General features: G+C 41.5%; 1 protein-coding gene across 6 annotated transcripts in view; it reads right to left on the reverse strand.

Moving 5' to 3' along the window:
* The window catches only part of LOC148657204 (alanine aminotransferase 2-like), a 42,474-nt gene that overhangs the window by 6,964 nt on the left and 7,831 nt on the right, over positions 1-27,679 (reverse strand). The window contains exons 1-7 of one of the 6 annotated variants that reach the window (XM_088643141.1): positions 22,066-22,188; positions 20,901-21,090; positions 5,869-5,958; positions 4,895-5,003; positions 4,631-4,764; positions 2,011-2,254; positions 1,840-1,919 (exon numbers count right to left, since the gene is read on the reverse strand). In XM_088643141.1, the coding sequence (XP_088499267.1) occupies positions 1,840-1,919; positions 2,011-2,254; positions 4,631-4,764; positions 4,895-5,003; positions 5,869-5,958; positions 20,901-21,090; positions 22,066-22,088 (870 nt within the window). In that variant the 5' untranslated portion in view covers positions 22,089-22,188. Of the gene's footprint in view, positions 1-1,839; positions 1,920-2,010; positions 2,255-4,630; positions 4,765-4,894; positions 5,004-5,868; positions 5,959-20,900; positions 21,091-21,440; positions 21,868-22,065; positions 22,189-27,679 lie in introns of those variants that run through there. The other 5 variants (XM_088643146.1, XM_088643144.1, XM_088643143.1 and 2 more) reach the window with 5 other exon arrangements.

Here is a 27,679-nt window from a genome sequence, read left to right on the forward strand (position 1 = left end):
ATGGTCCCCCCACCATGCTTTACAGAAGAAGTGGTATGCTTATGGTCATTGGCTGTTCTGTTTTTCTCCACACATTAGCCTTTTCATCTCTTTGATAAATTTATTTTGGGCTCATCTGTCCATAAAAGCGTGTTCCAGAACACCTGTAGTTCATCTCTGTATTTTTTGCAAATTTCAATCAAGCCCTTTTGCTGATGAGGGTCTTACACCTTGCAATACATCCTCTGACTTTTTCTTGAAGTCTTCTGCAAATTGTGGTACTTGAGATTTTTTTTCCCCACTCAGTAATTTGGGGGATATTCTTTCTACTTAGAAATATTTTTCCGTCCTCCACTGTATTTGTTCCTTGGACACCCTGTTGACATTCTATTCTTGACTCCTCCAGTTGTTTCCTTTTTCTTAAGAACATTCCAGATTGTTGATTTTGCAATACCAAGAGTCTTATCAATTTTTCTCTGATGGTCATTTTCCTTTCACTCATTTTCAAAATGGCCTTCTTTTCTGTCATAGTGAGTTCTCTGGTCTTCATGTTGGTTTTTAATAATTCAAGTGGAAAAACTTCAGAAGCAGTTTCAAAAGACCTCAACCATGCTGCTGTTGTATTAGAATAACATTTTTGAATAAAAATACCCATAGGTAAAAGGCTATATTCTATGCTTTTCTCTCATTCATCTTGCGATTTGAAATCACAATTTCATGAGCATACAGCTATAATGGGCTAATTTGAACTCATCACAGTACTTTTGGAGGAAGGGCACTGTAGTTACAAAAATGGAAAAACCTTCATAGTCTCCCCCAGTTATACTGAAAATAAGGGCTATCACACAAACATGAACCATGTGAAATTAGGGAAATAACATCCCTGCATGCATAGGGTTATGTAATAAAAAGCTGGACCTGGTTGCCTATAATTATGACTAGCGTGGCTGCAAGAGGAGACCTCAGTGACTTGTCAGGAGCTTCCTTAACATCTGAACTTACTCCAATGGTGTAAACATGGGAGACAATTGGGATTTCACACTGGCATGTCTCACACACCTCTGCATGTCACTGCCTCATGACACAAGGAGCCTGGTCTGCAGGCCACATGAGCCTGTCTGCCACGTGTGATCATCACTAGAGACTAATGAGCCGCCTGTATCATTACTGACAGCAAATGAGCTGGTAAATCTGGTGCTTTGCTGACAACATAGCATGTGGGCTTGCATCTACATCAAGGAAGCCTTCTAGATACCTAGGATACACAATCAGGTAACAACAACCTCTGCTTCAGACCAGCAGCACAATGTTTACTTAGTTCTTTAGCCACACTACAGTTACAGATTCTGCTTTAAACTATAAGGAGAATCCATTCGATACAATCAAACAGCTGACTCTGAAGAACCTGTAAAATTTCAGATTTATTACTGGTTGGATGTAGGTTCAGATCCTAAATGGATTTTGGTGCTACTGTGCTGACAGGCCCAGCTATATTAATGGTTGCTGTCTGCCCTGTCTTTCTCACACCCGAAGAAGGCTTCACAGCCAAAACGTTGCGTTTTCTCTCTTCTCTCTTCAGCATGGAATAAACCTATTACTAGTTCCTTTGCAGACTACTGCAGCTACCCACCTGAATGGTTACAAATGTAAGTCACTTTGTATAACAGTATATGTAATAGTACCTGAAGAACAAACTTTAGTTTAGATAGTGTATGTGTGGAAGGGATGGAATTGCAGAAAAGCGTATGTAGAATAGCTTTCGCTATTAATGTGACCACATTTTGTCCTCCATGAGCTCCTGATTGCTGCCATGGGAACCATAGTTCCCTTAGTCACATCACTGTGACATCAACACCATACCTCATCAGCCATCAGGAAGAGCCGCTCCTCAGCAGCGAATCGGATCACATCCTCAATGCACTTCTTACTCTGAACCTGGCCTGCAGCAAGACAGAAGGAGGAAGACAACGTGAACAACATGAAAACCAAACACTCCATTATTGTTATATGTGTGGGTTTATCTGTGCATACCGGTGGGGTTGCCAGGGTTGATAATGCAGAGTGCCCGCGGGCGGCAGTGCTTGCGGGCAGCGGTGAGAGCTTGGCGAAGCTCAGAAACGTCCAGGCTCCAGCACTGCTCCTCATTCAAGTAGTAGTTGATTTGTACGGCACCCAGCTCTGCCAGGGCAGCAGAGTACAGCGGATACTGTGGAATGGAGATCATCACTCCCGTCCGAGTGGACCCCTCACCCGACACGAGGAGCTTCAGCATCGTCTGGAGGACACAGAGATGGATGTGTGGGACAAAATGGAAAAGGAGGGTGATCCAGCGCGAGAGGCAGAGCGTAAAAGAGAGAGCAAAAGGAAAACTAGGCCGTGTCCCAAATGCCACACTAAGCCCTTCCTTCAGGTTCACACTTCTGTGATGTAGAGAAAGTGTGGACTTAAAGTGCACAAGCATTCAAGGGCGCACCGTTATAAAAAGGGTAATGGGATACCTCATGATATTATTCGTTGGTTAAAAAAAACTCACTGTCGAAATGCTTTCTGTTGTTGCTGCTGCTTTCGCGCTGCTTCTTTTCCAGTGGCTAATTGCACATTGACGAGAATTTCTTTTTTCTTCCCCATTCTGAGTTTGACAAGCTTAAATGTCATCATGTCTGTCCCTTCACAAAAGTTGTGATCTAATGTGTTCATTCATGTTGAGCTTTTGTTAAACTAAATAAGGAAAACCTGGCAATAATGTTCTCCTTTTATTCAGCTTTGTACAATTACATACATTTAATCTCATCTGTCCCACTACAAAAATGAAAGTATGAGGAACATTCACAATAAACAAGATTGAGTGAAAGTGGGCAAAGTAAACTAAACAACGTGAATATCTCACAGCTCTGTACTATTAAATACTTCGTCATTCCGTGTACAAAATAACGTAGGTAAATGAATATTCATCAGTTGAAATGGGGTGATGAAATAATAGCTTAATGTCAACACTTTGTACCTAGAATACATTTGAATCTGAAGTAGTCTAAGAATTATGTATTTATATAAAAATGTAAAAACATTTTACTAACTATTTTATTTTCCATGGCAATGTCTCTCCTCTTTGACAGATTAGAACATGAACATGTCACCATTTCACGAGGAATTTGGGGTAATTCCCTTCGGAGAAGTCAGCTCTGATGCAGACGTCAGAGAAGGGCACTCACAAGCACCCTTGTGAAACCCAAATTAGACATGGGATGCCCTAAGCTCTTGCAAACCTGAGTGAGAATGCGCATATTAAGGCAACAGACTGCAAGTATGCATACTGGGACATGGCCCTAGAAAGAAGAATGATACTGAAGATAAAAAAGATTAAACTTTAGTTTTAACAGTCCATTTTGACAAGCTTCCCATTTCATTCAAGGCATATCCATACATGTCTATTTTCAACTTATAACAAATTTTTTTATTGTTTATTCAAACAGCTTTACCAAGCATAAACCAATAAATTGCTAATATATTGCCAAGGTCTATACAAAACTATCCTTACTGAGCGTAACAAATCTTTCACATGGAACCTTATCAAGCACATTCAGAACAGTTCTTAAATAACAATTGCAACAATAACAATCACTCCATTCCAGACGTATGCTACAACCAGCTTCTTAATGGTTCAACTGATCAGTGGTAGGACCTTGTAAAGCAAGTAAAAAGCAGGTTGTATTAAAGTTCTGGAATGGAGGGAAACAGAAGGGTCACCAAGTGGAATAAGCCTTGTCCTAGGAGAACAAGGCAGCATTCCTGGTTTTTCAAGAAAGCTGGAATAAAACTGTGATATGCATTATTTCCGTATTTGGGAGGAAATAGTACACCTCTTCATTACTCTTGGTACTTATTTCCCCAGCAGTTTAAATGTTTTGTACTTTTATTAAATGGAAGTGGTCAATAAATGCAGCCCACTCATCCCTGAAATTACAGTGTTGAGAGAGTCTCTGTGAACTTGTCTTCCTGCAGAAGACGCAATATTTTATAAGGTTGACATTCAGAACTGAATTGGAAGAATGCTGGACACAAGGGCTACTATGCAATTGTATGCCGTTATATAGGAATGTGTGCTACAAACCTAAGTAACCAATTTTATTAAAAAGTTATCTTTAGCACATAGGAAGGTAGGATGATGTACGTGATTTTGGAACAATGCAATTCTTGTAAGCACAGGGAAGCATGATAGATAACCAAAAAATATTTAAGGACTGTTCTTGTTAAATTACCTTTAAAAAAATACAATGAGCATCTCTGTGTGTTTTGCTCCCATGCCCATTAAATAAAAACTTGTTTTAACTTATGAGATGGACTCCTGACTGTCTTTTAAGGGGAAGCAGGGAAAACTTTCTCCAACAACAGGATAATTCAAGAATATTACAAGAAGCATATTATGCATTTACCAAACAAATGTTAAAAATTCTAATGCAGTTTTCTAATTGTATTATGAAAAATAACCAGTTTAGGAATATAGATGCACAAATATGTAAGAGAGACAAGGGGAATACAGAATCACAGCCACGAAGACAAGGCCTGACAAACAAGCAATTAGCAGAATGCAAAAGAGGATCAGACAGAGGTCAGAGTGCTGGAAAATCAACATGCGAACAGAAGGGTACTGTACCACAATGGCGTCGCTGGCGCCGGTGGAGAGGTAGATGTTGCTGGGGTCGGAGCGGATCCCGCCGTCTCTCCGTTCAATGTACCGCGCCACGTCTTGGCGCACGCACTCCAACCCCTGACTCGTACTGTATGCCCCTGAGAGAGTGAGAGAGAGAGAGAGAGAGAGAGAGAGAGAGAGAGAGAGAGAGAGAGAGAGAGAACCATGGTCACCACGCAGCACAGTGACCACCCAGGGAATGCCCCAGCAAAAGGAGGGTGTGCTCACCGATGCTGCCTCCTCCGCAGGCCTGTAAAATGCGGCGCGCACGCAGCTTGGCATCGTCTGGGAAATGGTCTTCGTTCAGGAGATCCGGATAGGAACAGAGAGCGAGGACCTGAGAGATAGACAGAAGACAATACAGTAAAAGAGAACAAGAAAAGGGAGAGGGGGAATTTACTCCAAGTTACACTTGTGTGCAGTGCCACCCACTCCAGACCCACGCAACCCTAGTGCATGCTGGTGCCTCATCCTACTACAATGTCAGCTACTTGAGTCTTTAAACCTCAGCTGAACAGTGCCAACCGGAGTTTTAGCCATTCTTTTAAACCTCAAACCCTACATTTAAAATGATCTTCAAGAGCAACCTGAAATAACATGAAGGCCCCAAAAATCAGTTATTACTACTGCTTAATCAAAGTAGCTGACATCTCAGCCCCGGTGAAATCTAGCAGACGCTGTCGTGCGCTAGAAGAAGGAGCCTTCTGACTGCTTTGGAAATGTATTAAACACTCTTTGACCATGACATACTGTAAATGTATAATTCTGACTACTGATATCTGTACAGCTCAGGCCAGTATGCTTGGCATTTTATTGTGCAAAGATCCAAACTGATCAGTCTGAATGGCAAGTGTCTGACCAGTCCTGTTTCTTACAGGAAGTTACACCTTCTTGAATGGGTGCAGCAATACAGGCCAATCATTCTACATTTTTTCCTATGACTTCTAAACTACCCGATCTCTCTGTAATATGGTGAACTATTTATCCACAGAATTAACCTCAACCTTTTCTCCAGGGTCTAATTCAAGGGATGTTTTATTCACACCTTCTAAACCTCGCTACCCATGAGGGCTGTATTCAAAAACTCAGCCCTCCCCAGTCTCCTCTCCCCACAACACTGGACACTAAGATCAGACTAGAGACCTTTGTACCCTGACAGGAGGATATCATGACCTGTGTGCTTGAAATGACTCTGGGCATACCTGTCTGAGAAAGGTGATTGGTTTCTGGCCCATGGCGTGGGCATCTCCAATATTGGCCTTAATGACCTCTGAGAAGGGCTTCTTCGCACCCTGAAAGAAGGTACACAGAGACTTTAGGCAAAGCTTCAGTCTTCAGTCTGCACAAGTGCAAACATGACAAACAGTACAGTGCAGGAAAGTGTTCAACAGAGAATTCATAGTGGTGAAGGCCTGGATCAAACCCTCAGACCCTCTCTCCTCAGGAATACCTGTTCCTGAATTCAGCTCACTCAGTTTACAAGGACCAGTTTGTTCTCAAACATTCCAGTGCTGGTTTAAAGAAAACAGAGTTTTAAAGATTAAACATATTGACAGAATTTATAGGGATACCTATTATTTACTAACATCTTCAGCTCTGTCTGTTCTGTATTACCCTCTTCCTCATTCAATGTCTCTAAAACTGTCCCATTCTTCCTTCCTGTCCTCTCAAGTAACCATAACAAGAGAGATTAACACTGTCTCAGTACACTCTGAGCAGGGAGCAACACTAGCAGTTTTCTTATTTCCTCCCATTTTAGAAAATTGCATGTGCAGGCGCCGATACTTTTTTCGTACTTTTATTCCTCCATAATAATACGGAGTAATATACTGCCATGCCCTGAATGAATTTTTAACAGGACAAAAGAGGTCACTATCCCCTCTCTCAATGGGCTTGCTCAGCATTGGTCCATTTCTGGTCTGATAATTCAGGCTAAGATTATTCTTATCGCTTGGAATGTGGATTTTATCAGGAAAACAAAGCCTTCCAATGTATCCCAAGGGCCGGGTACTTTAGTCTGGTTTGTTCTTAATCAACTTTGCAGGCTGGACAGTCTCGGCTCTATTTGTAAGAGCACACCATCCCCCTCCTCCCTCCTAGACCACTCACACAGCTGGAGCCACTCATTACCAGGGTCTCTCCCCCTTGGAGGTTGACTGACTGCTGCACAGAATACAAAGGTCAGTACTGTCCTGGAGATCACAGAAACAGTCCCATGATGCAACAGATCAGAGAGTACAGTCTAACAGGTGGTCTAAAGGATAAACATGCACAAAGTAAATAATTAAGATCACATTGCTGGAATGGTAATTGTTTTACACTAGACTTTAATCTGCAGTAGAATTCAAAAAGCCCATATTTGCTCTTTATCCATTTACTGTAGAGTAACAGCTGAGGTCTAATTCCTTTGTAAATGCATTAATACGTAACACATTTAACCTCTGGTTCACAACATTTGAGACACAGGACAACTGAAGAACTGTGCTGCTATTGCATTGATCCACAGATTAGCTAGATTGCTACATATAACATTTTAGATGTCAGTGCTTTAGAACAAGTTTGAAAGGATACAATACATGTCAGCTACTGACATAAAGCTATGCTCTAGGACACTACAAACACACTATGTAAACACCCCACCTTTGCATTAGGCTCTCTGTTTTTCTGTATATCCGGTTGAAGGATTTACAAACACAAAACCCGACTGCCAGAGTTGGAGACAGTGGATACAAGCAGAGGTGAAGAGGAAGCCCTCACTGACACTCCTTCTATAAGCCAGGACAACAGTGTCCACACTGCCCTAGCATTAAGAAACAGACAGTTCAAATGGATACCAGATGGGCCTGTTACCGAGACCAGCCCCATCTCTACATCTGAAATAAAATTTACAGCTCAGTAGCAAGACAGGGAAGGAGAATGCTGTAATTTCAAAAACACAGATTCTACTTATTCAAGGTCAGAATCACATCTCTGAATGTAAATAAAAGCCAGCTAGAGGCATGTGCTGGTCTGTAGTCTCGAATACTTGCTTGGGAGAAACAAATCAGAAACAGACTCAATTATTCTGATTGGGAAAGGGGCATGGCTCTTTCACCAACAGTGCCCTATGCTACATCAGTCCATTGCATAAGGGAGCAAGAAAGTGGTCAGGGCTACTAGGAGTCTTTACCTCACTGAAATGAGCACCAGTGCACATCCTGGTCAGCTGCACGTAGAGGATTATAGACTGCAAACTATTTTTAACACCCCAGCTAGATCTGTGAGGAGATATGGCTACTACAGAAGGGTTTTTTACTTCCTCTTGATATGGTAGTGCATTGCAGTCATGAGCTTTCCAGCTATTGTGTGCTGTATACTGTGCTATACATACAATTTAAACATGTGATTATGCATAAAAGAAACTCCAATGCAAATCACAAAATATTAACAACTAACAACATGGCTGGGTGCCTTGTTCTATACTCCCATATCCTTTTTTCAGTATGAAATGCAACACCCTGTCAAAACATTACAAAGTTACAAAGTCAGCTTGAAGCACTTTGTCCAATGAGCATTAATCAGCCTCTGGTCAGACCGCAATGGGACATTCTACCACTCTCTGTGCAGCTGGCTGCAGTTGCCTCATAGGAACAGAGATTACAAACAAAACCAGGCCATTCGGCCTACTTAAACTGTCTGGTAATTGATTCAAGGTTCCCAAGCAGCTGTTTCTTGAAAGAAGCCAGGCTATCAGCTTCCTCAACATGGCTACATAGCTCTTTGACAGGCTGGTGTCATACATTCTCTTACTGGATTCAAGAAGTCAGAAGAAAATGCCAGTCTTGCCAAAAGCCAGCTTGTTCACGTACAGACATTGTAACCCTAGCCCTGTGTGGAAATCCCACTCCAGCTTGACATGCAGGAACGGAAACACTGGACTTCCTCAAAGCATCTCTGAGCAGGAAGGCTGCCCTGTACCTGAACTCTGAACTTTTCTCTTATAGGCCACCACCAATCATGCCAATAGCAACCAGACAGAGATCTACATAGCTCAAAATCATGTCTATTTCTGTATATTGATCCCTAACTCAACATCAGTACCTGGTCTTTTCATAACAGTTTAGCTCCGCATTTTCACTCAAGGAACAGTGTCACTCAAATGAAAAAGATGAGCTGCTCAGTATTTAAAATGTGTCCAATGAGCCAGATGTAAACTGTAGAAAGCTTAACTTTGCGCATCTATAAGTACATTATACGGCTGATTCCTAAAAAGGAAATTGCTTATGCAATGGTAGTCGAACATTGGAGACTCCATAAAACTGCCGAAATCCTCTCATTGCTTAAACCTACAATTAAGTCATCCTGAGAAACAGGTAACAAAAACTAGTGCAATACCCAGGTCTCATGCCCCCCAGCAACAATAAAGACAAAGCTTTCTGGATTACAGTTAACTTGTTAACACCTCCCCCCCAAAAAAAGATTGAGATCTGTTCCAAAAAACAGAAAGCAGACACAGGAATTGTACAAAACCATGACTGAGAACCACTGATCTCATCTATTACACGCTGCCCTTCACTGTACTGAACTCTTCCTTTGTCTAACAATAACCCAATACTGTACTTATATCTCATATCACCATGAGATATACAGGGCTGAGTGAAGATGTACCAATATCACCTTTACACTGTATTCTAACCGATCATTCCTATGGATCCCCAGGTGTCATATGTTACTTTTTGCTTCCAGCTTTCAGAAGACCTGCAGTAACAATTGAAATATGAATCAGCCAAGCTAACACTTCAATGTAATTTGCATTTACTTTATATGTAATGTCAATCAGAATAAATTTTTATATGCTGTACATATTACTTCAGTGGTGTAATTTATTAGGCAAACTTGGCAAAGGGCTGTGAGATGGTGTTCTTATGAAAAATACATCTTCAGGATTAATCCTAGGGAAAGAAAGAGCTGGAGCTTGCAGGGTGAGCAGGCAATTACAGTTATATTATTAAGCAGTTCAGTAACTTGGAGTGATCTCAACATTCCAAAAAAAAGCAGGACTGTCTATATCCAAGTTAAACTTAAAACTGCCACAACTCTCCCCCCTTCTTTGCTTCTTTGTTCACCAGACCCAGGGGTGTCTCTCCACTCTCAGCCAATAAGGCGAGAGTGTAATAGTCACACACCCATCCAGACAGTTCAGAGTTCAGAAAATGACCTCATCAGTCTGCTTATTCTTCAGGTATAGATGGCTTTTTTTTTTACCGACGAATATGGAGCAAGCAGCGTCAACCACCTTAAATCTCCATTCGCTGCTCTGTCAAGGAAAAAATACCCACTCTCACAAAACATAGAGGCTCCTTTATTTACATTCTGTAATACTGAAATAAATAAGCGCCCATTAATTTGGAGTTCCTACAATGGAGGTAAAACAAGGTCAAAGTTTACAGCAGCATACTTCTACTTACAAAACACAAAAAAGATAACCTTTTTTCTGTAAAAACATTTGAGGTCCTTAGATTACAAGTTTATACTGCTCTTTAGAATAATGTTTACCAAAACAAGTATTTACATAACATGAAAACAAAACAAAAACTGATCTTTCAGACTCAGAATGAGCAGGACTGAGGAGAGCCGTCTCTGCTGCTGTTGTCATGACACCACGAGGTACAGAGACAGGCGCTTTGTTTGTAGGAAGTAGTGCAGGAATAAGAAGCATATTTTGCTCCTGGTTCCCCCCCATCAGCAGCAGCGCGAGAGTAAGAGTAAACCGGATGCAGCTCTGTCAGAAGAGGCCCCGAGAGAAAGAGCGATTGTTCAAGGGCTGAATAGCCCCTCTCTACTCTGTCAGTACCTCCCTGTCTGCTCTTATTGTCACAGCCCTGAGCTGCAACACTTCAGCACGTATCGGAGCTGTGCCCCTGTAGTTTTTCACCCTGGCACAGAGCCGGCCTGGCACAAACTGTTTGGGTCCTGGATGGGGCTGGGAGGCCCTCACTCCTCTACTCTTGACTTTCACAAAACCAGTAGTGTGACGAGATCAGACAGCTGAGGCTACCAAGTCCAGAGCCCTGGCTAAAAGAAAAAGGCTTCATTGCAACAGACATATACATCACTGATATACCAGCTGTATAACACTTCACAGATTCAAGCATAAGACAATGCAGATTTAAAAAGTGGTATCATATGTACAGTATGCCATGCAGGGCCTAACTCAGATGCTCAAGCAGAGGTGGATTATGCTATGCGTGCTGAAGGATTGTGGGGAAAACTGGAAAACTCTGTAAATACTGTACAAGGTCCTAATGTCTAGTGAAAGAAGTTAGAGATCTCAGAATCCTGCTGTTAAGCAAACAGAGTTCAATAAATTTAGAAGTACATAAAGCCACCTCACGAGCCAGGGTTTGAGTACATGAGGCATTTTTGCTGCACAGAGGCAGTTCTGGACAGTTTTAAAAATCCATCTCTACACTGACCATTCCTACAAAAAAAAAAGTAATGTTGAAACCAGACCACTTCAAAATAACCGTCAAATACAAAAATACTGAATTTGAACTGGATGAAATGTGTGCAAAATCCATAAGAGAGAGAGCCTGGCTGGATCTCCTGTTATCAGGAAACTAGTTAAAAGAGCACAGTGCTCAGCTTACTCAGGAGAGGCTTACTCTTGCTTGGTAAGGGTTTTTAAGGAACGTTTGTACGTCCTGTTCAAGTCACCATGAATGTTTTACTCCCTCTGCGTCTCCTCATGTTTCGGATTTTCAAGTCACAATAGCCCTGCTGTTTTCTGCCAGACTTCTACAGATCTGCCTGCACTTTGCTCCCCCCTCCCCCCACTCCCGGCTGCTTGTTATAACTCATTCTACATGGGGTCCACGGAGAGTGCTGCTCTTCACTGCCATATAACTCAAGAGAATTTGGCAGCTCAAGTCATACAGGTATATAATCCACAGAGCAGGGTATTAATCCTGCCACCCACAGAGCCCAGCTCCCCCCTGCTCACCCTGGCACTTTGACGAGGCCACTCTCACCATGAAGAGGAGCATCAGAAGTACCCTATTTACAAAGAATACGAATGAGTGCCAGGAGGGCTGTAGATGAGCAGAGAAACAGTTTTAACAGCACATGGACAAACAGGGAGGAGAGCAATTGGAACCCAGGTCAAGCTCCTAAGAGAGCAACTGGTTAAAACAGACATAGACTGAGGCCGTCCTGTAAGAGGGGAAAAAAAAGACCTCTGACCTTCCTTCCTCTTCACACCAAGAGTAGAGTTCACATGTAAGAAAGACTGGTTTAGCATTAACAGGCAGACTTTCATTGATTTCCCCCTTGCTTTATACAAGTGAATGACATTTCCTAATATTCTTGAATTCCCTTTCTCTCTAAAGAAGCTGTAGACTCTTATACAAACAGATTCTTCAGAAACTAGGGGTTCTAGCTGTGGAACAAGAGAAAGGCATCTTAGCTACTCAGTGCCCATCTTATGTTGTACTCAGTGCCCTGTTCCTGTCCCTTTAAGCCTCTTCAACCTTTTATCCAAGCAGTGTCTTTTTACAGCAACAACCCTGTCTCCACTCAGTGAATATAACTCCTATGCAGTTCACAGCTCTCCGTGTTAAAGCACACGTTGCTGCGCATTGCCTGTTCAGGAAATGAAAAATGATGAGCAAGGGAGAGCCCAGAGATGCCAGGGAGAGGAGAATTTGGTGCCATGCCTCCCCCATCCCCGACAGAGAAGCAAGATCCCAGCACTGGATCACCGGCCCTACACAGGAGCAGGCTCGCACCTTTTCTCCTAAGTGTGAAAGTAAAAGGGATTGAATTCCAAACCTTCAACTTCATGTTTCATAACCTCTGCAGAAATGAACTTCAGCCACTGAAAACAATCTCTTCTCCCACTGTGCTCTGGCAACAAGAGTTCACATTTCTGGTTGTCAATACAAAATCCTTGCTGGATTGCACTTCTAACTCCAAAATGGCAGTTTCAAGTAGGAGTATTCATCTCTTTTCTCCTCTTTCACAAAAAGATGCTGGATTTGAAGTTTCTTACTGTTACAATCCCTTCAGATGACTAAGGGCTAATTCATCTTGGACACAAAGCTTTGAAAAATCACTACATCACAGCTGGATTAAACAACATAAAAGGTTTCCCCTCAATAAAAACAAAAACTGTGCTGCTTTGGGGGAAATGAAGAGGAGATATTGCTGACTGGTTTCACTGGAATGCTCAGCACAAAATACTAAACAGCTCTGAGTTGACCCATTTGTCCTGACAGCAGAGATACTCCTCTGCCACCCTAAAAACTTACTTAATCATTTCAAGACCTACAGTATATAGAGAGATATGGTCTCTTTGGAAGTAAAGATTTTGAAAACAAAAGAACTAATCATTGACTTTAAGATAAATGCAACCCCTCTCCAGCCTACTGTAGAAGACTGAAGTCGTCAATGATTACTAGTATTTGGGACAATTCAGAAAAAAAGGCCAAAAAACTCTTAGGAAGCTCAGCTTCTTTAATGTGCAACTAATTTACAGAACATATTTCTATAAATCGTTAATTCACACTTAACACTGCAACATCAGTACTGCAAATTGCGATAGCTTGGGAAAAGATGTGAACATAAACAACAAAATTGTTGGAGTCAAACAGATCAACCGCAATACTTTCCACAAATTGCTCTATGCCACTCGGTGTAATGGAAACAGACCTTACAAATTGTTTATCCCTATTTCAATTACATTCTTTAAGTATATAAAACAATTATTTAATCTCTTGAAACATTGTCATCCTGTACTTTTTGTTGGTGATATGTGTTTTTGTCATATTGTAGTACTGGACCTCAAAACCAATTTTCCCTAAGGGGAAATAAAGCATGCATTGAAAAGAACTGTACAAATAACATGTAGGGCCAAGTTACTCCATGAGAATTTGTCCTGACATACATTTCGGGCCATATTTTTCAGCTACTGCGCTGATAAGTCTACACTTGCTCACCCTCCCCAACAAACACCACAAAGTAAAAATGTCAAGTCAATCTCCTAATCCCTTAAAAGAAGTTTAAGCATTTCTCCTTGATGTTCAAACACTTTCTTGCTCCTTAATTAATACAGATTTGTGTTTGAACAGCCAGAGGACAACATGTAACTTTCTTAACCCCTCAGGCTTCCTATAACATACCAGTGGTCCCATTTTGGAGAAGCCTCCTCAGTCCCCTTTCACAGAGGTATTAGGCAAATTACCTTCCGTTACTCTTCATCTGCCATGGATCATCTCCTGTTATCCACTGGAGAAGCCAGAACAGCTGAATTCCTGGGAAATTCCTCTCTCTTCCTTCAAAACAAAAAACTATTCCCAACAAACCCAGAGACACCCTGACACACTGAACTGGGCTCATCCCCTGAACAAATAATAAGGATTCTCCTATAATAGGGATAAACAGTTTCATGCAAAACTTTGGTCATTGTTCTCCCGGCTATCTCCTAGAACCGAAGGAGCCAAGACACAGCCCCCACCCTATGCGCACCTTGATACAAACATATCCTGATAGTAAATATTGTGGAAAGTGGAATTACCCATTGGGCCAATCAAATTAGAGCTTTTTTTTCCTTCCAGTGGCATTCCAGTCACACAAGACACTAAATCAGGCACTCAAACCAGGTGGGTCCAATTTTCACTCACAGTGGAGGCCTTTGGCAAAAGCCTTTGTTTGCACCACATACTGTACTCGTGCACTGGACTGCATGCGTTTTGCTAACCACACAGACAGTGGCAAGTGGAGGAGCTCTGCCGCTTCTGGGGACATGGTGTGCACTGGTTTCCAGCCACTGCATTTCAGCACTGCATAGAGGTCTCAGTGAGTCAATGTCAGTCCTAATACTGTTTAGAGTTCAGGCCCCTGTGTTCATGAGCAGTCTGCAAAAAAAATACTTTATCCTCATGAAACGTAACACCTGTGGGCTCAGGCACCTTTCACACGAGAAGGATTTTGTTAAGAACAAGTTAGGGCAGAACCTGACCTAGATATTAGACTAAAGAATTCTACATTTAAATTCTTACATAAAGAACCCGGGCCCATCTGGGAAACTTTACAAACAGAAGCACAGACAGTAGAAAGCATGAGTCACAGCTGGAAATGTTAATTTGCAAACCATGCACATTTGTCCTTTAAAAGGCACAGGAATCTGCAACAAAGATCTTAAAGTTAAAAGGCAAGCTAATATGTATTTAATTCAATCTCTCCTTTGGAGGTTACTATTTTTTTATTAGACATGACATTGCATCAAGAATCTCAAACTTGAGCTGTAGCCCGTCACAAGAAGTCATGGTGCAGAAGGGGTGTTGTGATCAGGGAGGTTTGCTGCACACACAATCATATGTGGCCAGACTGTGGAACATGCTCCACTGGGAGTCTTGAATCAGGCCAAAATGAATAGTAACCTAAACTGCTAGTCTTCAGCTGCCCAGTTCTTTCCAGCTGGGCAAAGAATTACAATCAGATAATAAACTACAAATAGGGTTTGAACCAGTGTGGTGAGTCAACACTGTTTTAATAACATAACTCAGTGTTTATTAAACAACAAATTCTACTTTGCAAACAAATGGAATGGGCATTCTCTCATTACTAAAAAATAAACCACGGTCACAAAAGTAGACAGTTCATTTTTGTAAGCATTACTACAGTTTAGAATGTCCTCTGCAGATTTTGAAAACGGATGGAACTAAAAGTTAACGGCAATTCCAAAAAGTCAGTGAAACATGCACTAAGGCTTACATGAGAAAATGTGAGAAAAGAGCAGCACGTAAGAATCAAACTGGAACCAGGCACAAGCAGATCTGCTAGCTTATTTATTATATAATAAGTCTCAGAATTGGTAAACCATATTAGGGAAGTGTTGTACAAAATATCTGCACAATGATGCCTGTTCTACATTCTACAACTCTTAAAAACAAAGACATCTTGGGTACTTTAAGCAAATCTCCTCTCAATCTCCTTTGAAACAGCCTTAAAACACGCATCTACCTTAACTTTGTCCATTTGTAACAATTCTTGGTAGTTACCCCAAGACCATTAATCATTCCTGTTGCTTTTTATTTCTAACAACATACTCTATGGTATTTTTTGTGGTGCACTGACCAGAAAAGTACAAACCATTTTAAAAAAAGATCTTACAAGTGCATTACTAAATATAAGTGTAACTTCCCACGATTCAAATCCACAACTTCTGTAATGTACCCAAGCATTTGGTTTGCCTTTTGTACTGCTTTCCCACATCATGTTTAGGAGCACATAGAAAGATTTTTACAAACATCCAGATACTGTACTTATAGTGTGGTATTCTGCAGCACTGAATCACCCTGGTGCTACAGAATATGATCCTACTCATAGTTCACAACTGGCAACCCACTGAAGTCAAGCAGGTGTGAGCCTGGTCAGTACCTGGATAGGAGACCTCCTGGGAAAAACTAAGGTTGCTGCTGGAAGAGGTGTAAGTGGGGCCAGCAGGGGGTGGTCACCCTGCGGTCCATGTGGGTTCCAATGCCCCAGTATAGTGACGGGGACACTATACTGTAAACAGACGCCGTCCTTCGGATGAGACGTAAAACCAAGGTCCTGACTCTCTGTGGTCATTAAAAATCCCAGGGCGTTTCTCGAAAAGAGTATGGGTTTATCTTGACGTCCTGGCCAAATTTCCCATTGGCCCTTACCAATCATGGCCTCCTAATAATCCCCATCTATGGATTGGCTTCATTACTCTGCTCTCCTCCCCACTGATAGCTGATGTGTGGTGAGCGTTCTGGTGCACTACGGCTGCCATCACATCATCCAGGTGGGGCTGCACATTGTTGGTGGTGGAGGGGAGTCCCCATTACCTGTAAAAGTGCTTTGAGTGGAGTGTCCAGAAAAGCGCTATATAAGTGTAAGCAATTATTATTATTATTACTCACAGTGAAGATCACTCCACTTCAATCCATTCACCAATTCAATATCTGATTCATCCAATTCAGGGTCGTGGGGGGGCTGGAGCCTATCCCAGCAAGCAACAAAGCAGGATACACCCTGGACAACGCCAGTCCATCACAGGGCACACACACACACGCACACCAGGGCTAATTGTCCCGGAAGCCAATTGACATACCAGTATATCTTTGGACTGAGGAAGCTAGAGCACCCAGAGAAAACCCACACAAACACAGGGAGCATGCACAAGCTCCACGCAGATTACTCAGTACTTATCAATGTTAAATTTAATTTGCCCTCCATCAGCTGCTTTTTCTTTTTTCCAGTTCACTTATTGCATTAACTACATATTTAACTCGTTTGCCACTAATCAATCTAAATTGTTTATATAGGTCAGGAAGTGCTATGATCAGGTCTGTCGTTTCCCCTTTTTATAAAGTGGGGTTACATCTGCAGGTCTCCAAACAGTAGGTGCTCTTCCCACTCTGAGCTTGCTGAAACATGTTATTTAGAGATTCGGGAATTACACCCCTCATTTCCTTGACATAAAACATTCCAGAAGTTCACAGCTTGATATTTCAGAAAACCTATTTCTAAAACTTCCTCTTGTGTTTCAGAAGAGGAGGAGAAAAGAATGTAAAAGTCCTTGTTATTCCAGTTTTCAACACGCACACAGAAAAAATGAGGGCTGACCGAAGTAAGATGCACAAGAAGGAGGTGAAAGACAGAGGTGGGGACAAGATGGGGGCCTTGTTCTGTTCTGATCACAGGCAGCCACAGTGGTCTGGTGATCTGCAGTCATTGCCAGAGCGATAGCCATCATCAGATTGCAATTACCTGATCACAATGCAGTCAGCACTGTGCAAACCACATTATCAAGCTTTTTGCATTTTATTTCATTTACACTGAATCCAGCACTATCTAATCGCAAGTAGTAGCCTTTTAATTACTGCCCTTGATGCACTGTGTTATTGCTTAAAATTCTGTTTATCTATGTATCTAGCAAACAGTATTTAAACTAAAAGATAAACTGAATTTAAGGCATAAATTGGATTTATACATGCCACCAGCGGGGTGTGTGTGAGAGATGGAGGTGAGTGAGTAAAGGAAGAGGAGAGAATAAAGGCAGGAGTCTCTTCTCATGTTCACAAAGAGAGAGCCTTGTGTGCCCTTGGCTGTCTCAGCACATTGGTGGTGGTGGAGGGGAGTCCCCATTACCTGTAAAGCGCTTTGAGTGGAGTGTCCAGAAAAGCGCTATATAAGTGTAAGCAATTATTATTATTATTATTATTATTATTACTTCCCAATCCCCTGCAGGGAATCATAAAGTCCTGGGTTAAAGCCATGCCTTTTACCCTGTACCTCCCTGCAGTAGATTAAATGGTGACTAAGGTGGGACAGGGAACTGGCAAGGATTACATACACGAGATACTGTAGCAGGAATATGAGCAAACTGGGAGCAGAAGAGAAGTCGGAGACAGAGAGTGTTATAGGTATTGGTGACACTTCTCTGTCCCTGTGGGTATAATACATCCTTTGAACTTGCTGCGCATTTGACACTCCCATCTTAGTCTCAGAGGTCAGGGCTCACTTTATGCTTCAGACGATTGCCACGGAATCACCCCTAGTCAATCCTAACCTAAGTGAACAGAGTTGGTCAGGAGCTTAAACTTTCATCAGTATGACAACAACATCATTAGGTTACTGTATACACATCGATAAGACCCAGAGCACCTGACCTTCAGCTTGGGTAAGAGCTCACAGCCCACTGCATACAAGTCTTCTTATTGTATTATACTGTAGATCTAAATACAGTTAAAAAAAGCAGAAAGACAGTTTCCCCCCCACATGAAAGAAAATTGATCTAATGTTTCTACAGTAATATTGGCCCTGTAATTGCAACATAATCTTGAAACTGCTCATTGTTCTACCATCTATCCTTGTAATGAAATATATTTCTGAGATTCTTAACTTTCTTTTAGTGGGTCATTTCACTGAACATAAAAGTATTCAACAGCGAGACATGAGACAACTCTCCCACTGTCCTGTTTTCAGACTCATTATATAATGTAGCACAACCAGTTAGGCAAGTTCTGAAACAGCCTGAAGTGACATTATAGGACACAAAAACAAAAGGAAAAGCTGTTCCCTTGTCAATCCACACTCCCTTAAAAAAATCATTAACGGTCCATCCTTACAGAAGCTTAAAGCGGTACAGAGTATTAGTTGGGACACTGAGAATTCACAGCCTTGCTGTTAAAAATCATCCCACATAGGTACTACTCTTGAACCCAAGTTTTGGGCTCCTTCACCGAGACTGCTCCAGTAAAATAAAATGCTGTATTAATGGGTACTCTCCGGTTCATCAGTGTTAAATGAAAAATCATTCTCTTTTATGGACTTCTCTGGTCTTATTATGGAATCTTTAATAACTAATCAGAACTTCAGGCTAAAAATCAAAAAAGAATTGCACTTCCTACATCACCGTGTCTTCGTTCACCACAGAAGACTGTGAATTTGGCAGAGGCTGTTCCAGAGGATAAAATGCCACCTTCTGGTCCACCACCAGCTTTCCTTTGAGGTCTCCCTTCCCTGTGCTGATCAGGCCTACCCTCTCTTTGCTTTCAGGGTCTGACAAAAATCAGATCTTGGTAGTAAATATTACCTCAGTAGCAAGGTAGCAATTTCTTAAAATAAACCCTTTAAAAAGCTATCATCCATCCTGATTTGGCTTTCTTACCCAACTGGTAAAACCTTACAATGTATGTACAATTCATAGGGAACAGGTCATCTGAGTGCCCCTTGTGACAAAGTGGATTTCATATTAATGTCAAAGGAAATTGTGTTTAACTTCATCCATCTAGTCATTCTCTGCAACAGTTTTATCCTTAGAGGGTTGCCATAACGCAGTCTAGCAAAGCAGACAGTGAGCTTTTTGGCGACATCCTATTTGCAAACACATTCAACTCATTTCACTATTAAAAGAAACCATTATATTCCAGTAAGAATGAATGTGAAGTATCTAAAAGTAACCCCTTGAAGTTCAGGGTTACTTCAAGTACAGCTCCTGTCCCCAGTTAAAGTTCAACTTCTGGGGTTAAAATAAACCCTAATTTAATTTTACTAGAGGGAGTATAGATAATGGGAGCATTCTCCAGATTCTGGTGAACCACAGGGATCTGAATCAGTATCTTTTGCTCCTAATTTCTTTAGGATCTGCATTCTGACTGTGTGACCTTGATAAGTCTACTAAGGATCAAAGTAGCAAACGCTGTAGAAACCACAAATAAAATCCATCAAAATGTAGACAAAATTCAAGAATGGGCAAACACCTGGCTGATGGCACTTAACATGGACAAGCACAGGTCGTTACATGCATGTGGAAAAAAAAAAAACATTTTATAGGAGGCTCCGAGTTTGAAGCGGCCTCATGCTGACATTTGTTTTTTCTATACAATGTGTGGAAACCAAAGAAATATGTTAAGATATATAGTAAAAGGCAGAGAATATAAATCAAAGGATATTAAAATTATCCATGTTTAAAATGTGTCCTTCCTAATCTAGTATACAGTTAATAAGATGGTCACCACATTCTACAATTTTGTAATTGATTCAAATGGTCAAAAGTCTAAAAGGTACTAACAGTCAACCCAAGAGACTTCTTCAGAATATACAGTGAAACATAATCAGAGAACAAGTGTTTAGAAATGATAAGAGACACTTTGCACAAAGTAGTGTAGCTGTCTGAAACACATTTCCCAGCCATGTTGTGACAGTCTGGTTTATTTAGAAAGAAAGCTACACAAGATCTTCAAGTCAATGAGCTCTTAGCAACCAACTGACACTGTGGGTCAGTAGGGGGAAAGGACACTCGGACACTTGGCTACCCAAACTCCCTTCCTGGTTAAACTGGTCACTATCTGAAGCATAAATACCTGTTCCTTGTGGATACCACAAATGACATAAAATAGTCAAGACATTGGTAAAACAGATCTCACCCATCAAATTCACTGTCAGATTTATTATGCATCTAATAGTTTATACCTTTTTTTTTTTGCTAATGGACATATGGCTCTGAACAGATTTAGAATGCATGGTATCCACTCACACATGCACACAGACCAAATGATGGACTGGGTACATTAAATAGAAGTACTTCATCTGCACTTCGGCTGCTATCTGTAACAGACCAGTGATTTACCAAAATGCACAAAGTTACTCAGATGAATATAATTTAAATTTAACAATAAATTTATAAATGTATTAATATTAAATTAAATTTGACGTGTGGTACCTCCCGCAGCTCTCTCTCTAGTTCCACGGCGCGCTGCACAATGGGACCCCTCACGGCGTACTCCACTCTCTTGATATTGGGGTTCATAGTGTCCATGGTAAGCACCTTCCCACGGTGAGGCGTCACGCAGTTCTCAGTCATTCTCTTTTCAGTTAGCCCGCACCTGACCGCAGACAACGCGCAAAAATTCCTATGGAGGTAGAAGGGTGAGAGCAGGAGAGAGGAGCTCAGCTTTGTGGGTACAACCGGCTCAGAGCGCACCAAATCGGCCACTGAGCCCCCAAACCCTCGCTCAGCTCCACACTGGAACACTGACCGCACGCTCCTCCGTGCCAAAATCATAGTGCAACAGATAACACTTAATGGAAAAAATAAATTCGTAAAATCCAACAATTCGCTTTAAAACGAAGACCTGGACAACCACCCGAAGTGGCAAGTTAAAACAAAACACCGAAGTACAGAAACAGACCTTTGGACTTCGGATAAGGACAGACTGAAACGAGGAAAAGCGATAGTGACACTTAAAATTTAAACACTCACCCTAACATGTGATTAAAAGTCCCCTAGCTCTAGCTTCTCCCCCCTAAACTATTCCCTTTTTAAAGAAACGAGGCATGTAAACAAATAGGTCATTAATTCTTCCCGTCTCTTCCCCCATCCCTCCTACCCGAAAACTGCAGGTCTGTTGTAGCTGCACAGTTCAGAAAGCCTCACGTTGTTCCCGTTAAATAAAAAGCAGAGCGGACTCGATACAAGCTTACCTCCTCTAAATTGCTTTGGGATAATTGGCCTGCCTACCTTACCTCTCGCACTTTATTTCTATCGCACACTCCCAGTTGTGCTGGGAGGGAACTGCGTGCTAAATGATAGTAAACTTTAAAAAACTCCTCGCGAATCCGGCTCCTCCTTTAAGCACACTTTACACGAATAATTTCATCTGTAACTTCCTACATAACTCCTGCCAGCTCAGAACTAGCAGGGGCTATTGAACATGTAAATAAATCGTATGACTGTGCCACATTATTTTTATGCGATATTAACCAGGTTTCAGTTTTATTTCCTTATGCGACTCGTAGTGTTGAAACACGGGAAAGACCGTGCTATACACGTTTACATCACATCACTATTTTAACAGTGCACCCTGCATGGTGTAATAGGTACGTACGTTAGTTTTATGTTATGGAACATCAGAAACAGGACACTGCAGCCTCTCTTAGACCTTCCAATGATCACAATGACTATTGAAAACACAACCTCCAGATAGATTCACAATTTCATTTGCAAAATAAGCAGCAGCTGTTGCTCAGTGAAAACTAGTCTAACGCATTCATTAAAGGCGTCCTCATTTTGTCGTGATAATACACTTTGTTTCAACAATGTTCTCGTGCCCATTATGACGTTGGCTGCTTTAGTTGACATGGGGCTTTTGCGTCCTTCAACTATAATTTTATCACATTTTTTATTCATTTTCGGCTTCACGCGATAGTAGTCATTCCAGTTCCAGAAAAAGGTAGAGAATCAGCTATTAGCATCAGCAAGTGTTCAGTCCATTCTCGCTGATTTTAATAGACTTCAGAAGTTTTCGAAGTGGTACATATTCTTCCATCCATTTCCTAAACGCTTCTTTCAATTCAGGGTTGGAAAGGAGCCACAGTATCCTGGCAAGCAAGGGGCACAGGACATGGTACACCTCAGACAGGACACACACACTCATGCCAGGGACACTTCTTCCCAGAAGCCTTTTAACCCACCAGTATGTTGTTGGACTGGGGGAGGAAACTCACATGAACCCAGGGAGAACATACAAACTCCACACAGACAGCACCTCAGTTCCGGAATCACACCAGGTGCCTCCACAGTGCAAGGCAGCAATGCTTACCACTGTGCCACCACAAGTGGGAAATATTTGGGAATTAATTTAAAGTTCCCTGGGCTTCATACCAGGTGACTCCAGACTAATATTACTCCGATTACAGGAGTAGATTAGATGATCCTGAAATACATGTGTTTGCATGCTTTAGATTCCTAAACTTTCTGCATTATCCTGAACTTTGCAACACGTCTTCCATTTACAAACTGATAGACACACAAAGGTTAGGGGCAGCATGATCGCTCAGTTAGCAGTCCTGCCTCACTGCAGTAAGTGTGTTTGGTTATGTCTGGGCCACTGTACGATGGAGTGGGCTTCCACATGCTCCTCCAACCATGTCTTCATAGGGGAGTTCTGTTTCCTGCCAACTCACATGCTGTCTAGACTTGACTGGTTATGTTGTGCCCTTATACCATCAGAATGAGCTCTGCCTTGCCTACTGATAGTACTGACCCAACACTGCTGAACTGTCATGGCTCAACATCAGATACAATGTGAAACACAAACCAAGAACAGGAGGCATTCCTTTATTCGAAGGTTAATAGGAGTAACAAGGAACATGTTGTGGAAGCAGATCCCCTCACTTCTTTAAAAAAACAGCTAGATGAGAATTTTAGATCAATTAACTACTAACTACCAAATAAGCCAGATGTTTGTAACCTTTCTTATGTTCTTATGATCTAACGCCTGTGGTCCAACTGTGACCCAATGCTGCAGAGTCACTGGGGGGTAAAAGCTTAGATCCCTGCTCTAAACAGTGCAAGGAGGGAGGAGGTGGGTCTCTGGTCTAGTACATGATCAGAGAGAGATGAGGAAGTGCAGGACATCATAGCAGAACACCAGTGTTTGTAACTTTTCTACACCTACAACACACTGCCTGATTCCACAGCAATGGGAATATTTGACAAGTCCAGGGACCCACACATCCCCCTGACAACCTCAAGGCTCAGCGTTTCAGAGCTAAGCTACTGCAGCTGTTACTCTTCTTCCCTTGCTCCAGCTTTTCGCTTAATCCTCCTGATTTCACAGTCTCTTCCCCTTGCTATTCATTGTTCACTTTCTGCTCTGAGATTACTTTCCACAAAACAGCAGGTTCCAAAGTTCATGGCAGTATTGAATGCTGTCGCATGCCAAATTCACAGCATTCTCAGATACTGTGTTTATTTGAAGGAGGTCTATTAGAAAAAAAGACAAAGCTCATAAATTGCATAGTTTCTGGTATTGAATAACAGGATTATTGTGGATCAGATCTCTGCAATAGTCCAGTATACTTCAAAATACAAGACCTGCTAAAGGTGTCACTGTCTTATACACCAAGAGTTTGGTAATGCAGTGGCCCCAGAACCCCATCAAGACACCAATGGCTCCCAGTCACACAGCACCCACAATTAAACTATAGTGTGTTCCACATACCCACAGCCCTGTGCCTACAGAATGTCTCACACTTTCAATTCTGAAATGAGTTGTATTTCTGGTAATTCTGCTTTGGTACCTCCTCATCTTCCAGTTTAGATATTTTTCTTTTAATTTAAAATCCTTATGTTTAGATAGCTGAAATGACAACAACTTTAACATCATTTAAAAAAATCAAGCATTTCAAAGGAAAGGGAGGGTAAAGGACATTATATTGTGATGTGTTTAATGAAGCTAATGGGAAAAAATAAAGAACCAGGAATAGCTGCAAGACCAATGTGTAGCATGACTAACGCTACACAAAACTGCTAAAAACTGGCATGCACATAAGCATCTTATTTTTTGACTGCAGGAATGCAATGATGAGATGGTGAGAAAACATGCAGTAATGGTTACAAAAACATGAACTGCTGTGCCAAATGTCTGTGCTCAGAGCAGGCCTGAGTACTGCACACACCGGCTTGGGTTGCCTTTGGCGCTATGACACAGCACAGTTTCCTTCCCCTTCACAGTGTCGCCTGAAGGCAAGGGCCAGGTTTCTTGGCACTGCTAACCGAGGTCAACTAGCGTGTCATACTGACATGCTAATTGCTCCAAGAAGAGATTTTGAGATTTTGCACTATGAAGGACTCTGGCATATTAATGTCAGCGTGGACTTTCCCTGTTTATCTACAGGACCACCATAGAAAATATATTTGAACCTACAGCAGGGCAGCCTGTATCATGCCCTGCAAGGTGAATGTGTTTGTCTGCTCCTTTTTGTGCTTGGTGTTTTGTCATAACCGTAACATCTTTACATGACCACTGCTTGTGTATGTACTTTATGTGTTTTGCATCAGCAAGCTTACACTCACAATCAACACTCCTCTTAAGACTTCATAAAGCTGCAATCTGTAAAATCTCATGATCTGCAGTTCCATCTGCTCTAAAATAAAATCCATTTGTTTCCAATAGATAGTCATAAATTATTTTGAATGAACTTTTTGATAAAAATTAAAAACCTATTATTACTTTTATAGATAGTGTTTATATTTCTCTTGATGTTAACTGTGTAAACAATTTAAACCTTACTCAGCTACTAGCCTACCTCTTGCTTTTCTATATCTTTTTGTCTATTCCTTTTTCTACTATGGCAGGGCCTGAGAGGAACAGTAGTCAATAAAGACAATCAATAAAGCAGTACACTCTTTATCTCTTAATCTTTTCAGATGTCATCTCAGATCAGAGAATCTGACCAAATCATATAAACAAGTGGTTCCTTGTTTGTGGCTATGTCAGTTACCCATTTTTTTCAGATGCAGATGTTGTAATAAATTCCATCCTGTCAGAGATTTTGTACTTTTGTTTTACACAATGCTCTTTTTCATTACCTGTGTCCGAAATGAACACTCTTGCCTCCCACATATTGGAACTGCAGTTTTCCACATGATTTTCTTCAGCAATGGCATACATATCACCCTGCAACTCACAACTGGCAACCCACTGAAGCTAAGCAGGTGTGAGCCTGGTCAGTACCTGGATGGGAGACCTCCTGGGAAAAACTAAGGTTGCTGCTGGAAGAGGTATTAGTGGGGCCAGCAGGGGGCGCTCACCCGTGGTCCATGTGGGTCCTAATGCCCCAGTATAGTGATGGGGACACTATACTGTAAACAGGCGCCGTCCTTCGGATGAGACGTAAAACCGAGGTCCTGACTCTCTGTGGTCATTAAAAATCCCAGGGCTCTTCTCGAAAAGAGTAGGGGTGTAACCCCGGTGTCCTGGCCAAATTTCCAATTGGCCCTTACTAATCATGGCCTCCTAATAATCCCCCTCTATGAATTGGCTACATTACTCTGCTCTCCTCCCCACTGATAGCTGATGTGTGGTGAGCGTTCTGGCGCACTATGGCTGCCGTCGCATCATCCAGGTGGATGCTGCACATTGGTGGTGGTGGAGGGGAGTCCCCATTACCTGTAAAAGCGCTTTGAGTGGAGTGTCCAGAAAAGCGCTATATAAGTGTAAGCAATTATTATTATTATTATTATATTAGCCTTCTGCTAGTGTAACTGTGTAAACATGATACTGCACTGTTTGTGCCTACTCCACTTTGTGCTTGTTGCTGTGTCAGGCACATATTAACTCCATGTTATGGCCTGTCCTTTTGATACAAACATGCAGAACAGGGGCACTGAACATGCAGAATGCAGAATACCTGCACTGCTCTGTTTTGTTTTGTGAGGCTGATTTCCTTTCTTCCAATATGAAAACTTACCTTACAGACTCACTGTTCGGCTCAGGATTCTCTTTTGCGGATGTGCCAATTACCAATATATTTTCATATACAGAAAAAGAAACAGCAGTGATCTGAGACATTTCCAGAGATGTAATGTCCTTTTTTTCCCCAAAACAGTCAGAATTGACATTAAATGCTCTGCATCTACTTTTTTTTTTTAAAGAAGCCACTTTTAAGGTCTTGATTACACTTAATGAACATACCTAGAGCTTGTAAAACATGGAAGCCCAGTTCAATCTTGGTTGCAAAAGTAAATGTGCTGGTCTGTCTTTGCCATTTATCCTCAGAGGTATTACAATGCAAGTGTGGAAAACAACAACATTTGTTAATTTTTTCGGTATACACAAGATCAGTTATTGCAGAAAAAAATAAATACACGTGCAAACAAGATGCTCAAACATGCTTGCAATACCACATCATAAACTATCTTGATAAAATAGCGTGGCACAACACCGAGCACTAAAAGGAGTGCATAGAAGCACAGCAGTTTTTCACAGACTGATTTTACATTTTAAATTTCAAAAGGAGCATGAAAATTCCTGCATATGCCTGCTATTTAGACAGAGAGAGGGATCCTGCAGTGGGCATACTTAACTGTTGTTAAATTTTCACTGTTTGGGACCATTCATTTTAATATGACATAGTATACAGTAGTTCTGTACAAATGCAGACACACAGACAGAGACTTAGTCTGGAACAATCCATTTATTTAAAAAACTAATCTAATTTTAACTTTCTGTGTAGGCCTGTAATTTAATTCACAATTTAGAGTCTATTTAGAGAGACATTTAAACCCACACTTCCCTGAAGTGAAGGGGTCTGTGCAATAGGCTTTAATAATGGAGGTTGTGCAACACTGTCTGGGTATCACAGCAACTACTGCACTGTAAAAACACAATTGAACCTGGCTCAATTCATCAGACAGAATTTGGTATTTGACTTAGTGCTTCAGTTGCAGTTTGGCGTTTGGGCTGTGAAATGTATAAAGAAGCATGAACTGTATCTTAGGGATCCTTAGAGAAACAAGAGCAGAAGAAAACTTTATGGGGAGAAGAGGCTTTGAGTCCATAAGTGTTCAGTATCCTCCTGTAAACCATCAGAGGTGATTTCCAAGGGTTTTGCTGCAGAGAAAGATAAGCTTGCAGTTCTCTGAAGGCAGACAATAAACTTTAAAAGAGCAAAAGCATCAAGAGACAAAGAAGCTGTGGAAAGAGAATGAAAGCC

This window comes from Lepisosteus platostomus, chromosome 8, assembly GCF_059453375.1.
Source record: "Lepisosteus platostomus isolate fLepPlt1 chromosome 8, fLepPlt1.hap1, whole genome shotgun sequence".
In the NCBI taxonomy this organism is placed as follows: Eukaryota; Metazoa; Chordata; class Actinopteri; order Semionotiformes; family Lepisosteidae; genus Lepisosteus; species Lepisosteus platostomus.